The 15821-nt window shown below is 33.5% G+C and overlaps 3 protein-coding genes across 4 annotated transcripts; 1 reads left to right on the top strand and 2 right to left on the bottom strand.

Annotated features, from left to right (window-relative positions):
- Positions 1 to 345: 345 nt before the first annotated feature.
- LOC133693775 (pentatricopeptide repeat-containing protein At5g46460, mitochondrial) lies at positions 346 to 4353 on the bottom strand. The gene is made up of 2 exons (XM_062115091.1): positions 1077 to 4353; positions 346 to 695 (listed from the first exon to the last, which is right to left on the bottom strand). The coding sequence occupies exon 1, from the start codon at positions 4091 to 4093 to the stop codon at positions 1919 to 1921; it is 2175 nt and encodes a 724-aa protein (XP_061971075.1). The 5' UTR covers positions 4094 to 4353; the 3' UTR covers positions 346 to 695; positions 1077 to 1918.
- Positions 4354 to 6309: 1956 nt separating this feature from the next.
- On the top strand, positions 6310 to 7725 carry LOC133693782 (membrane protein PM19L-like). The gene is made up of 4 exons (XM_062115105.1): positions 6310 to 6630; positions 6746 to 6965; positions 7185 to 7230; positions 7343 to 7725. The coding sequence occupies exons 1-4, from the start codon at positions 6501 to 6503 to the stop codon at positions 7433 to 7435; spliced, it is 489 nt and encodes a 162-aa protein (XP_061971089.1). The 5' UTR covers positions 6310 to 6500; the 3' UTR covers positions 7436 to 7725.
- Positions 7726 to 10362: 2637 nt separating this feature from the next.
- LOC133672017 (nucleolin 2-like) lies at positions 10363 to 14150 on the bottom strand. Of its 2 annotated transcripts, none has more exons than XM_062092601.1 (4): positions 13685 to 14150; positions 11367 to 12676; positions 11167 to 11266; positions 10363 to 10669 (listed from the first exon to the last, which is right to left on the bottom strand). In XM_062092601.1, exons 1-3 carry the CDS (start codon positions 13782 to 13784, stop codon positions 11177 to 11179), a joined length of 1500 nt encoding a protein of 499 aa, XP_061948585.1. In that variant the 5' UTR covers positions 13785 to 14150; the 3' UTR covers positions 10363 to 10669; positions 11167 to 11176. The 2 variants fall into 2 exon arrangements, with proteins under 2 accessions (XP_061948585.1, XP_061948584.1); XM_062092600.1 differs by having other exon boundaries at positions 10363 to 10672; positions 13685 to 14149.
- Positions 14151 to 15821: the final 1671 nt, after the last annotated feature.

The raw sequence follows: 15821 nt of genomic DNA, 5'->3' as shown, positions 1-15821 counted from the left end.
AGTTTTTTATTATAAAATCTGATGAGGGTTTTTTTTTTTGTTAATATTCTGGAATTATATGAATGTTTACTAAATTTGGTCATAAGCTCCCTGCTAGAAAGCCATTTTGCTCTTTGGAGCAATAGTACATCTGTTTGCTTGACAGTGAACGTTAATCAAGCCTACAGCCGTCAGCAGCTACCAAAGAGTACTTCTCAATTCATCGAGTTCGTCCCAAGCTTGACACTTGATGATGGCCGCAACAGGAACTTGCCAGAATGGATATTTAAACAAATCTGGAATGTGCTAAAAGCATGAAAACTAAGAAGAAAACATGATTGCTAGCAATTCCTCAAACACATAATCTTATCTCTGTACGAAGTGAATTGTATTGATTTTAATTTCTCTCCTCCACAATTCCTCAAGCAACTGAGATTGCAACCACAACCTAAACACTACCATTTGATTAATTTCTTGTAGATTTTCCTGACAGCTAAAACAACAGAGAAAAAACAGACCACACCCATTCCTATTGCCCAGTAACCATCTCCTCGACTTTTATTTGAGCTTTGCCCTTGCATTTCCAAGGAAATACAATGCAGTTGTTGCAGCAGCCACATTTCTAAAACACAGCACAATTGCATATTCCAACTTAAGCTTCAAACCCCAATTGCCTCCTTTCTTCTCCATCTTCCTTTCCTCCATCTTGCAACACCCTAAAAAAATAAATAGAAAAGGGCTACATTATCCTTTGATGAGTAATTGTAGGTGACAATGGTTGATTGGCAATTAAGACATTTCACACAATTTGGAGTGTGTGTGTATATATATATATTTTTTATAATAAATAAAATAATTTAATTAATTAGGTTTTTTATTATGCCCTTTATATATAAAGTAATTTTATGATCATGCCGTGATCATAATATATATATATATATATATATATATATATATATATATATTATGATCACGGCATGATCATAAAATTACTAAAACCATTTATGAACAGTGCAATTATGTAGTTCAATAAATACTAAGGAAGAGAAAAAAATCGATTACTTGTCTAGAAAACTTCCAGTGCTACAATTAATTACCTGTCACTTGCGAGAGCTGATGAGAGTTCTTCAGCAAACAATCATATGGATGAGCGTTAACCTTCATGAAACTACCCATTATGTTAAAATCAAAGTCTCTGAATGCTTTGACAGCTCCTCCAGCAAACTACTCCTCGGGTAGACAAGCTTGTTAGCCATGACAGATGCAATACAGCTTTGTGCCTATCTGGAACAACCTGCTCTGTTTCCAGCAAGGCTTCAGTTTCACTGCCTTTTACCTAACAACAAGTCCCACCCTCACATTATGAGCTTTATCAAAGCTTCCAAAAACATCCTCTTACCGTCCCATGTTATCCACAAAACAATTTATTCACACATCTCCTTCCAGACATGGTTGTAGCTTTTCCTTTTCTTCACTGGGTCAAAAAGGTTGTTATCACTGCAATACCCAGAAATGATACTAACATCAAGTTAAGACAATTCTTTGGTTGTTCCTTTCCAATGGATGTCAGGAACTCAGACAAAGGTTTTGATCCCCAGCCTACGAACTCCTTAGCTTTGACTTACCTTTATTTTCATCATGTATTGTTTTTTATTGTTTCTCTTCCTTCCTTTCATTAGTCTATGTTCTTTCATTCATTCAAATTATCAGACATGAGAAGTTTATCTGCAAAATCACAAATCCCTCGTCCTACTTCAGAATCATCATTTAAGCCACAACCATAGTTCTATTTAAACTCAAAATTTATCTGCGTAATTCTATTCTCTTCTTCTTCAAAATATTTGTTTTGGTCATCATAAAGACGCTTTAATGTGCCTATAGGCATCCCAAATCAGCACATTGATCCAGCAGTTTTAACAAGGAAAAAACCGCAATAGTGCTACCAATAATCACTGCAAGAACAAATGCCATTCTTGAAGTGGTGAAAGCGGCCAGAATCTCTGACAACAATCTTGCGTCCTACAATCTTTGACATAAGCTTAATAACAGAGTGACAATCCCCACATACACGAAGATTCTTCATGACTATTATTGTGCTACCCTCCACAGTGCTAACTAGCCCAAACGCAATAGCAAGCCTCTCACTGTGAAAAGACAACATCTCTTCCTTCTGCTCATCCTCAACATCATGTAGAGCAAATTTTTGATCAGGAACATAACCAAATTCCTTCAACTTTTTTCCCAACCAGTCCAGCTTTTCATATATTCTCTCACTTAGAGGATGGGATCTATCTGCAGAAAGAAACTCATGTTTCTTTCCCCTCAAAACTACCCAACTGGATCCTGGTTGTTTCACAAGTCCTCCCTGTTTCATCTTCACTCTCATTCTAGAGACATCAGCCCATCTATCAGCAGATGCATATATATTAGACAACAAGACATAGGCAGAAGTACAATTTGGCTCTAGATCAAGAATGTGTTTTGCAGCTCTTTCAGCAACCTCCAAATTAGAATGCACCCTACAAGCACTTAGCAAAGCAAGCCATATCATTGAATTCGCTTTCACGGGCATATATCTAACCAACTCCTCTGCTTCATCCAACTTCCCACATCTTCCCAAGATGTCCACCATACAAGCATAGTGCTGAAGCCTCAATACACTGGATTTATATCGACTGATATACTCAAAAAAGCACCTCCCCTTCAGTAACATCCCAGAACGGCTACAAGCAGAAAGCAAACCGGTGAATGTGATCTCATTTGGATCTACCCCTCTACGTATCATTTGGTTAAAGAAAATCAACGCCCACATGCCAAAACCATGCTGTGCGCTTCCAACAATAATTGAGTTCCACGAGACAATATCCTTCTCATTAATGTTCCTAAAGACAGCAACAGCAGAATTTACATTTCCACACTCTGTGTACATGACTACAAGAGAATTACCAACGAAGACATCAGTTTCCAACCCTAGTTTAATAGCCATAGTGTGGATCTCTTTACCCTTATCAAGAGCCTCTAATCCACAACATGCATTCAAAGTAATAGAGAAAGTAGATTGATTTGGAAGAACACCCATCTTAGTCATGTCACCAAAAACCCTCAATGCATCCTGATGCTTATTATTCCATACATATCCCGTCAAAAGAGCCGTCCATTTTACAACATTTTTAGTCAGTGTCTCATTAAAAATCTTGTGAGCATGCTCTATTTTCATGAAATTTGCATAAAACGTTATAAGTGATACTGATATAAACTCATGAATAAAACATCCTAACTTAACAACATGACCATGAACTTGAACACCCAAATTAAACTCCACTGCATTGGCACAAGCTGACAACACACAAGCAAACGTGCTCCAAGTTGGCTGAACACCAGAACGCAACATCTTCTTAAAAATAAACAAGGCTTCTTCACTCTTCCCATTTAGGTCAAGCCCTCCAATCATCGAAGTCCATGAAATGACATCTCTAACAGGCATTTCTTCAAACAACCTGACACCCTCTTCAACTCTCCCATTCTCAAAATACCCATGAACCATAGCATTCCACGCCGCAACATCCTTTACTTGCATATCCAGAAACAACCTCTGGGCAAGCTCGACTCTCCCAAACTTCAAGTAGCCATTTACCATCGTCGTCCAAGAGATAACATTCTTCTCAGGCATTTCATCAAATAACCTTGTGGCCATACCTAAATTCCCACAATCTAAACACCCTTTTATCATCGAATTCCAAGAAACCACATCTCTGACAGACATCCTATCAAACAGTTTCAAAGCATCACATAGCCTGTCATTTCTCGTATACCCAGCAATCATCTTGGTGTACAGATGAAGATTTGGAGATGGGATTTTATCAAAAATGAGGCGAGCTTGGTCCAGTCTTTGGTTCTTAAGGTGATTAGCGAGTGAGGTAGTGTAAGAGAGAGTGACTGTTCTAGTGTAACGCGTAATATGAGCCATGAAAATGACGAAGGGTTTGCACTTCGCAGGCTTTTGGTGTGAATAATGGGGAATACAAGGAGTGAAGTTGAAAATTGGAAAAGCTGGGGCGAGGATTTGAAGTTTTGAAATATGGCGGCAGTCTGGAAGACGAAAGCCAACTGTCATTAATAATCAACACAGCAGGAAGGATAACAAAGTTATACCAGTAAACCTCTGGATAACAAATTTATGAAGTCAGTGGCTTAATTAAATAGAAAGAAGCAGGAAAACACGCAACGGAGCGTTTTGTAATTCGCTGTTCATTCACATAGCCGGAAGGCAGTGTCCAAACTGATAGAAGGTACTGTTGAATGGAGTAAAGTTTTTGTTTTTTTTTAAGAGAAAAAAGGAAAGAGATGATGATGGAATATTTCTTTGGGAAGAAATCCTAAGTTTCTCTTTTGGAGAAGATCGAAGAAATTGAAATTAAGATGTTCAATAGAGGTTAAATCTACGCAATTAATTAAACTAGTTTTAGACTTGCATTTCTCTTCACAACGGTTATTTTTTTAATAAAGATTAAATATATAAGCTTTTTTTATATATTTTTAGAAATAAAAAAATTATCATTCATAAATCAAAATATTTATACATGTATCTAATTAATTAAATCAATGTTTTATCAAAATATTTGATCTCACAACAAACATTATATACTTGATTATGTTTAACAACCATGTTTTTTAATAAAATATAATTTTTATATGAAACATAATTTTAAAATTTAAAAAAGTAGTGATAGGCATGTGAGGCCGAGATAGCAAAAATAGATATTTGACAGCAAAGAGTGAAATTGTAATATTCTAGTTTTGAGTTAAATAAAAAAATGATCATCAATAAAAAAAATTGTATTTTTTTTAAATTAAGAGACAAAAAAAAGCATTAAACAACAAAAAAGAAAAATAAATAATAGCATAGATATTGTGGATTAACCCGTTAAACCTGCGATCTGACTAATGAACTCAATTGGGTTTAATGATTTGTTTTATTAATTTTTTTTAAAACCAAATATAAAATAGCAAAATACAAAACAAAAAAACAAAAGAAGCTTAGTCATGTGAGTTTGACATTAAAAATACACCCCGAGCATGTGGGTCTTTTATCCTAACCTGCGTATCGAAACCTATTTTTATTTTTTATTTCTTAAAGGGTTGAACCCTAGCTTTTTTTTAAGTAAAAAAAAAAACAACAGACGAAGCGCTATCTGCTTTCTACAGAATTCAACGATTAAAGGTTGTTGAAAAATCAAAAAATTAGTTTTTTCAATTAAAAACTTGTTTTTGAACCTATTTTTACCCAAAATACATAAAATACACCCTAAAAATCTTAATAAACCTATATACATTGTCTAAAAAACCAAAAAAATAGCTCAAAGAATCCAAAATCTACTCAAACCTGAAAATTCTTCCCACGATCAAATCTATATCATCAAACAAGTTGAAAGAGAAAAAACACTTTGGTAAAATTTCTCTCATTAAATGGAACTTATTGACGCTACTATTTACCATTTTTGAGGTCTCAGAATAGTCAAAAACAACTATTTGTTCTCTTCATGCCAGAATCCAACAAACCTCTCTATCTCATCTCGCAATTTAGGGACTGAAAATAAAAAAAATAAAATTTAGTACTAAAAGTAAATTTAGAACAACTAAAGATACTCATCATCCAATAACTAAAAAAGATAAGAAACTAAAATAAACTTTTTAAGTGAAATTAAAGGTGGTCACTTATTTTATCCGTCCTTTTCACTTTAATTTTTTATATTTTAATTCAACCCTTTTCTTTAAAAAAAAAGATTGAAAATTGGGGTCAATTGTAAAAAAAAAGTTTGGGAATTGTTGGAGGTTGAACAGTAAAAAAAAAGCTACAATGGTTTAGCTTCTGTTAATTAATTTGCTTTTGTAAAAGAAATATGTAAATCTCTAACCTCGCCATCCCACGGCTATACCCACCCTTACGTGGTACAATTTGCTTAAAAAGATATTTGACTTCTATTCATAGAAAAATAATTAGGAATTTCGATGCAGCATATGAGTAATTCATACAAAAATAAACTTTGATTGAAGTCATGAAATTAAACAAACAAAATAGAGCGAGGTGTAGAGGTAACTGGACACACCAGCTCCTCACCAACTGGCACAGAATATCACTTTTCCTCCCATGATCAACTAAAGCCTTATGGAGGAATGTCCCTTTCGCAAACAACTAGAAAACAAGAATTTAAAAAAAAAAAAGAGAGTAAGAATCATGTATTTTGGAGGATTGCCTTGAAGATGAAGCATGCATGCCCTTTACAACCCCACATGATAATAATAACAATGCATGCATCATCTTTCGGATCAAGCAGCCTTGACGACGACAAGCAAGGAACCTAAACCCTCCCTCCGCTCAATGCCATTTATATAAGACTCCATCTTCTTGCACAAAACACATGTACTTGAACTAGTGTTGCCTGCATTGCGCTGTTAGAGTCCTCGAAATATAACTCCAAAATCCTTTCATCCTTCTACAAATCTTCGTTTACTGTACAACAATGGTACTCTCGCAGCAGATAAAACTTGTTGCCTTGCTACTTCTGGTCTTAAATTTCTGCATGTATGTCATTGTTTTGGGGATTGGCGGTTGGGCTATGAATAGAGCCATTGATCATGGTTTCATCATTGGTAAATCACCCTCTCGCCTTCTTTACTCTCTTTTTCTTTATTAACTCTAATGCACTACTTGTCTTCGGCTAGCACGGTCTGTGTGCTGATTATGTTGTCTACAAGTTAATTTCAGGACCTGGGTTTGACCTTCCAGCACATTTCTCACCTATTTACTTCCCTATGGGAAATGCTGCCACTGGATTCTTCGTGATGTTTGCTTTGATCGCCGGAGTTGTTGGTGTTGCCTCAGCAATTGTTGGTCTTAATCACATTCGGACTTGGACCGGCGACAGCTTGCCATCTGCAGCCTCCGTTGCTGCCGTTTCTTGGACTCTCACTCTTCTAGCCATGGGGTAAGCAACCACCATCCATCACCTTTCGCCCTTTCTCTCAGCAACTCTTTAAGCCATCAACAAAGTATTAGACAAGGTTCCATATTTGGGGTAAAAGAAGAATGATTTTCTCAAGCCACGTTAAAATGCTCAATTTACGTTCAAAAAGAAAGAAACTGAAAGATACATATGCTTCTTTCGTGCTATGCTGATCACTGACTGACAACAAAATTTGTGCAGCTTCGCCTGGAAAGAAATTGAGCTCTCTATCAGGAACGCCCGTCTGGTAAGTATAAACAGAGATTCGTCACTTGTCATGTATAATTCATTGGCCAAGATTTCAACCTTGCGCATAACCATGCACCAGAAATTGATCACAAGTATTTTTCTTTCCGCAGAGAACCATGGAGGCATTTCTGATAATCCTTTCTGCTACACAGCTTCTATACATAGCAGCCATCCACGGTGCCTCGTCATTTAGGAGACCTTAAGAGAGAGTCCCTTTACGTATGCTTGGTGTGTTTTCATTTTCTTTTTCCGGCTCTCTCTGGGGCATGCATGAAATTAGCTAGGAGATTGATGTTTTTCTGTGTGATTGGTGTGGATTTGTATGAACAAATAATTAACAAGGAAATGGTGTGAGCATCATTTATAATTTCATTATGAGGTCTCTTGCTTCTCTGAGACATCAATTGTTTATTCTGACAGAATAAATAAATTAGACTGTATTATTTAATGCACGTTGTTTTGGATCATCATTTAAATAAATTGGTTTTTTTTTTTTTGGTTCTTGGGGTAACCCCTAATCTAGATAATGGCAAATATATATATATATATATATATATATATATATAATGGATGTGGGTTTAATTATAATTTCAATAAATCGAGCTTTGAAAGTTTTATAATTATTTTGTGTCATTGAAATACGCTGACAATAAACAGATGGCCACCATTCACTAAAAAGAAAAAATGAAAACTCTACCCACGGGTTGTACTCAATTTTTTTTAATGCCAAAAAATAAATATGGAAATAAATTGAAACAAAAATGTATATTAAAATATATGATCTTGTTATATAAAAATTTTTAAAATTTTTTATTTAATTACACAACAATAAAATTATTTCTTACAAAAAAAAGTAATTATTTCAACTCCATTGAAAAAACAAATATAGCTAGCAGGGTTCTTAATACACAAAAATGTGTATTAAGACATTCATATGAAAAATAAAAGAACAAAATCATTTTTGGAAAAATATTTTTTTTTCCAAAACTTTCTTCTATGATTCATGTAATATGCTCTCTTTTTTAAAAAAACAAAAACAATTATAAAAAGAATAGTTCATTCCCGAAATGGACCCTCTTAAATATTTCACATTTTCTATTAAAATAAATTAAAAGAAAGATATTTGGATCTTAAATTAATTTTTATAAAATATTCATGACAATAAACATAAAAAAATATGCATAATAGGTTCACATTAAATAATTAACAAAATGATTACTAACATAATAATAAAATAATAATAATAACAACAACAACATGAATCAATAGAGAATATATGTTAAATTGATTAATATCTCAAATATAATATTATTTATTCAATTGTAATTAATTTTAATTATATTCTAAGAAAAAAACATGAAGGGCATTTTTTAAAAAAAAAGTAAAGATCTTAAAAAAGAGAGCTAAATAAATAAACCCATTCGTCTCACTAAGTTATTTATTTATATTTTTTTTATTTTATTAAGATTAAAGGATGATTTTATATATATATATATATATATATAGAAAATGACATGTTATTTTCACTAACAATATAATTTCTAGTAATAAAAAAAATTAATTATTAACTCAAAACCCGACTTAACTAATCAATCTTGAAATCTCCTAACTTTAAAAACACAATTAAAGAAGAAAAAAAACTTTTTCAACCCCAATAATCTATTTTTTCCAACAAAAAGCCCAAAATCATCTTCATTGACTGTTTATTTGAATATTATTTTTTTTTCTCATCAAAATCACTGACCTTATCTCTCACATCCATCATTTTTTCAATAATTATCTCATTTTTGGCTAAATCATTAATTGCAAAACTAAATCCTAAGCGAAAAAGACAAGGAAAATTAAGCAGCTGACATCATTTTCTTTGTTTTAATTTTGATACTTAATTTTTATGTTTTTCAAACAATAAAATCAAATTCTTTTTCATGAAATAAAACACCAACCAGGTGACTTTTTTAAGATCAAAATAAGATCAACCCCAAATCCCAAATGGCACAGCTTTGAAATATAAAATTGAAAATAACAAAAAAAAATATCAATAAAATAAAGCAAAAAGAAAAAAAGAAAAAAAAGAAAATAGAGTTGACACCATGACTTTTTAAAAAACAGGAGGGATATCATTTTTTTTATTTCAATTTTAATCCTCAATTTCTTGCCAACAATATTTTTTATGAAATTAAATACCAACATGATATCTGGTTATTTTTTAAAAATCATCATGATAATAAAAAAATTAAAAAGAAAAATTTGATAATCAAAGCAAAAAAAAGAACAAAAAAAAACACTATTATAATTCATAGTGTTGTGAGGACGAATACAGTGTTTTCTCCATGTCCTTTACTACTTTTTATTTTATTAATTTTAATTTTAATTTTAGATAAGGAAAATCCTGAGCGAAAAAGACAAGGAAAATTAAGCAATGGACATCTTTTTCTTTGTTTATTTAGCTTTTTCTATTTTTAATTTTGATACTCATTTTTAATATTTTTTAAGCAATAAAATCAATAACTTTTTCAACATCAAGATAACCACATAAAACCTAAATTAAAACAAATTATCAATCTTAAAATATTAAATCAAAAATAACAAAAATATCAATAAATAAAGCAAAGAAAGAAAGAAGTAGATTTGATACCATGGCTTTTTAAAAACAAAAGGGATATTATTTTTTTTATTTCAATTTTAATCCTTTCATTTTTAATTTCTTGCAAACAATATTTTTTTATAAAATTAAGCACCAACTAATATCTAGATATTTTTAAAAAATCATCATGATAATAATAAAATTAAAAAGAAAAATTTGATGATCAAAGCAAAAAAAAAAAAAAAGTACCAAAAAAAAAAAAACACTGCTATAATTCATAGTGTTGTGAGGACGAATGCAATGTTTTTCTTCGCATCCTTTAATACCTTTTTATTTTATTTTATTAATTTTTAATTTTAATTTTAGACTTCGAGTGCCCATTATAAAACTATAAAACGAAAAGCGGTCATATGGCATCCATTCATACCAAAGTGCACCATTGAAGCAGAACCTAATAGAAGGTAAAATTTAGTACAAAAAGATAAAGCAAAATGACTACATCAATCACAACTCAGCTAGTAGCAATAATAGGAGAAGAAAGGGGGAGGAGAAAACACCAATCTGCCCATGCTAATCAAAAATGGAAGGAAAAAAACACATACAACATGCGGTCTCTACTAACACCATAAAAAATTAACAAGGAAATCAGGCTTAGGCTTGGTCGAACTAAGCTAGGCACCATTGATGAAACTCAATAATTGCCAAGTTCATATAGTTGTTTTATCTATTTAGGTTTTCTGCCATTTATTGTTTCGGTAAATTTTCTAAGAGATTCTAACTCTCGTATCTCAAACTTGTACAAACCAGATCCTTCTCAGATTCCCAGTCCACGACAGCTTCCTCGTGCTAACTTCTGCTGCAACAGATGTATGGGGTATCACAAAACAAAACGATAAGACAACAGCCATATGGAAATGTGCAGAAATCTCAGCTTTAGAGGGTAGTTGAACAAAGCAAGAAAACAAAAACCCCATTACCCCTCAAACCATAGTTGAACCAAATCCAAAATAATGAGAAACAAGACCCCAGTAAAAAGAATCTGCAGATGGTGCCAATCTGAAAAACTTTAAAAAGGGTAACCACCTCACAATTGGTTTTTTGAGTCAAGAACCTCTCCGGATTTTTTTTTTCAAAAAACAAAAAGAAAAGGAGAGGGTACGACTCAAAATGAGGAAGCACAACAGGGCATCAAAACAGATCACAACAAAATGATAACTGAAAGAGACATCAGGTCACATATATATATATATATATATATATATATATATATATATATATATGCAGTACATGTACAAGATCTCAATATCCAACCAAATCACGTTTTGATTAACTTGAGGCAATACTACTAACCTGAAATTATCTATTTGGAGCCTGTAAGAACATCAAATATACCACAGCAACTCATCCACAATGTTCTTTCTGCTACTCGCGGACCACAAGCAAGAAGAGGCTGCAGATAAATTAAGCAAAGCAGAACATATTCACTTGCTAATGCAACAAATTCAAGAAAAAGAATGACAGGTCAATCTCATCAACATGAAGAGACAAACCTTATTTTCAGTACTTTGATGAGCATCAGTGTATTTGGTTTTTTCTTCACCATTACCAGTTTCATCAGAATGACTGACTGATGATACCAATGTTTTCCCTACATTTCCATATGCAGAAGAAGGAACCACATTTGCAGATGCCCTAACATTCTCATCTGAAATAGGAAAAACTTTATCTTCATTTTTCTTTGGCACTACAATAGCTGGAGAAACTTCAGCAATCTCATTGGATACAGGCAACAATTTGTCCTCATCATCCTCAAAACCAGATTCAACCACTTCCAGAACCTCTGGATTTTCAACTTGAGCAATCTCAACAACAACTTTTGCTGTCTCAGATATAGGCACCACAGGATTAACCAAATCAGCAGAAGCAGTTTCCAAAACTGAATTACTATCAGCTTCCTTGACTGGTTTCTCATTTTCAGGGATCTGCTTCACCTCTTCAGAAAAAGAACCATTTTCCTTTTCTTCATCCTTGGCTTCCTTCGATTTCTTCTCGAAAGCTTGAGACTCATTGCTGAAACTACTACTGCTAGAACTCCTGTCATCTTCATCATGAGATTCCTTTGAAGAATCAACTTGCTCAATAAAAACATTTTTACTCTCCACATTTTGCTTAGAGTTCACTTCTCTCTCAATATTTACAGCAATGTCATTGGATACAGGCAACAATTTGTCCTCATCATCCTCAAAACCAGATTCAACCACTTCCAGAACCTCTGGATTTTCAACTTGAGCAATCTCAATAACAACTTTTGCTGTCTCAGATATAGGCACCACAGGATGAACCAAATCAGCAGAAGCAGTTTCCAAAACTGAATTACTATCAGCTTCCTTGACTGGTTTCTCATTTTCAGGGATCTGCTTCACCTCTTCAGAAAAAGAACCATTTTCCTTTTCTTCATCATTGGCTTCCTTCGATTTCTTCTCGAAAGCTTGAGACTCATTGCTGAAACTACTGCTAGAACTCCTGTCATCTTCATCATGAGATTCCTTTGAAGAATCAACATGCTCAATAAGAACATTTTTACTCTCCACATTTTGCTTAGAGTTCACTTCTCTCTCAATATTTACAGCAATGTTGTCCTCTGATTCAACTTTTAGGCTTCCTTCTGCATCCCCAGTGACTACCTCCATGGGCTTGTTCTGGTCGGCTAATGAGTCAGAAGGCAACGGGCCTCCCTTCTCAGATTGTCCATTCCCCTCATTAAATGGATGCTGGTGGTTGTGTTGGTCCTGTGATACAGGGCTACCAACCTCACCACCATCACTCTCTCTTTCATCATGGCTTTTTGGGTCATCATTTCCTGAAACCATTGATAAAACCACAAGAACTTACAGTTAGAAAAATGGTTAAAGAAAACGATTCCAATCAAATTTAAGGACAACAAAATGAACTAAGAAATGCTCATCAAACCAATATGTTTCTGTAATTAAAGGTAGGTGGGAACCCAATGATGGATTCGATACATCAATTCAATAAAAAAAAATGCATCACTTTTACACTAGTGATAAGAGATCAACTAACGCTGTAACTCATATCCAATCAATTTCATTAAAATAAAAAAAAAAAACTGTTGCAAACAGAATGGCATGATGATTAAGCTGCAAACAAGCATTTCAACTATACTCCAACAATATTCAAGCGAAGCAAGGAACCTCCATTAACAAATGCACAATACAATGAATTGATCGCTAAACTTAACCAAATTTAGAAAAAAGTTAAACATCAGGAAAACAGTGCTGTAGGTTAAAGTATCACAATCAAAATGTCAAAGAAATTCTTAAGCCTAGAACACCAGGAAAAAAAAAACACATCCACGCAATTCCAATCAAATCAAGCAAAACATGAAACATAAACAAATACATCTAATCCAAATACTAAAAAAAATAAAAACAAGAATTCAATCAAAACCAAGCTAAAAGAAGGACATGAAAAGATACCCATTAACCAGATTGCCAGAAAAACACCAAAACCAGTAGATAAAAAAAAAACTATCAAACTCGATCGACAAGGGATATCTACAGACTCATTAACCCAGAATCCACAAAAACACCAAAACCACGACAACAGACCCAATCAAAACCAAAGGGTCATTGGTAAGTACCCATCACAAATTGCATGGAGAAATGCACCAATCCAATCAAACGCAATCAAAACAAGACTTATCAACAAAAACCCATTACTCGGATTCAAATAACATACCTAGCAGGCTCAGTAAGTGAGTGCATGATCGAGTGACAGATTGGCAAGTGATGGGTTATTGTAGTTAAAAAGCGAAAACCCCTTGGACAAATTTGAAAAAAGAAACTACCTTGAGGATTGTTGGTACTGACTGAAGAGTTGTTGTTGTTGTTGGCCTCCTGTTCCCTCTTTTTCTTGGCTGCTTTCCTCTTCTTAGCACCGGATGGCATGATTGATTTTAGCTTTAGCCCTTAATAACTCGATAATCTCTTTCTTGTGGGGCTGTCAACCCCAAAAAAAAAAAAAGAATATGCACAGATCGCTGGCTGTCTCCCTCTCTCACTGTGGGCTTTGTATGTACACTAAACTGCAACGCAAGAAAAGAAAAGGAGCACCTGGTAGTAGTTAGCAGAGGTAAGGTGTGAGGCGCAGAAGAGGATCGTGAAGACGATCTAATAACAGTAGTTATTTGTGATTTGTTTTTCCTAAATGCCAAATCTTCATTTCAAGCGTCATATACGGCAGAGAGTGTCCTTCTCACTCCCTCCCTGTACAATACGTGTGCGCGTCTGCATTTTCTTTGTTTTTTTTTTTTTTTCTTGTTAATATTTTCGGAGCAACCTTGAATGATAATATTAATTTTGTTCTCGACCTCGTTAAGAATAGGCTACGTTGAAAATTATCTTAATTCAATAATGCTTGAAGCAAGGATATAATTCTGAGAAGTGTTACTGTAAGAACTTGAACTGGGGTTTAAACTTTAATTACTAGAGAATTACACGTTCCTTAAATTTAAAAGCAAATCTATTGGAAGAGCAGGATTATTAGTAGAGGGGATTTTGAAAATACAGTACTTATAATTGTTTTATAAATACTTTTTAAATTTTCAAAAATTATTTCTAATATTAACATCTTCAAAAATTTAAAACACATCATTTTAGGACCCGGCTCGGTTTAAGGTTTGGATCCTGAGTTTTGACCGGATCACCCAGATTAATTTTTTTAAAATTAAAATAGTGTTGTTTTAATTAAAAAAATAAAAATTAATGAATTACCATTAAATTTTTGAACAAATTACTAGTATTTTTTTAGTTTTTTTTAACCCGATCTAATTTTAATTTTAAATCAGTCAGGATCGACCCGCCGGACAAGTTAGATGAAATGGTGGAGCCGCGTTACTAGAAAAGATATTTATATTTCAGAAAATGGATGGGTGTCTTGGGAGCATTTACTAGGGATGGAAAGGCAGGCATGTCGGCGGCAGAATTTGGCTTGTAGTGGAGGGGAAGAGGTGTAGAATTTGGCAGACGATATTTGTTTCTGGATTGGGGTGGTGACTTTTCTAGATTTGGGAAACAAAGGGTGACATAAGGGGTTTTTTGGCACTATGTCTCCTCTGTGGCCCCTTTCTCCTTTTTTTTTTTTTTTTTTTTTTGAGAGAAAAGCTGCTATTTTTACCAAATAAAGTTTCTTGAGTGGGGATTTTGGTGGGATCTGGTTTTGAATTTGAGATTAAAAAGAACTGCTCAAAAAAGTTACATTGACCTCGAATGTAATCTGTGCTTTAAATTTTGAAAACCATATTGGCATAAGGTCTGCTGTGGCTCCCATTGCCATAGGATAATATCATTATTACAAGACTACATAGTGTTGGTTCAATTTACGGTAAAATGCATCTTAGGTTATAATAAAATTATTTTTATGCTCTTTGGTCTAAAAAAATTAAGCCTCTTGGGTAATGGTATTAATGTTTTTTTTTTCTTTTATGGTAAAAATACTCTCTTACCTTTAAAATTAATAAAATATAGAATTGTAGATCAGAGGCTTTCTTGACTTTATATAAGCTTATTAACAGTAAAAATATAAATTTACCCCATAGACAAAAAATTATTATTTTGTTGCTGGATAAGGGTGTTTTAGGGTTTTTGGATTTTATTGTACAATGCAAATATATCTCTAATCTTAGAAGAGACAAAACATAAGCTTAACATTTTAGGGTATTTTTGTACTTTTCATATGTGTATTTTGTGTAATTGTTGGGGTTATGGGGGCATTTTGATATTTTGATATTTTTTAATTTGTTAATGCTTAAAACTGCTGGAGAGTACTCATCACGCCCCAACACTTGGGTGGCATTCACGTGCATTCAGGCGGCGCATGTAATGCCACCCGGTGGACATAATTGGTCGTTTGTCGTCTTCTTAAATACATCGCCTTGTCCTTTTTTATTTGGAGTAACACGTGGCAATTTACAGTGATTGCATTAT

This window comes from Populus nigra, chromosome 1 (genome assembly GCF_951802175.1).
Source record: "Populus nigra chromosome 1, ddPopNigr1.1, whole genome shotgun sequence".
NCBI classification, from domain to species: domain Eukaryota; kingdom Viridiplantae; phylum Streptophyta; class Magnoliopsida; order Malpighiales; family Salicaceae; genus Populus; species Populus nigra.
This window is presented reverse-complemented; position numbering and strand designations above follow the sequence as displayed.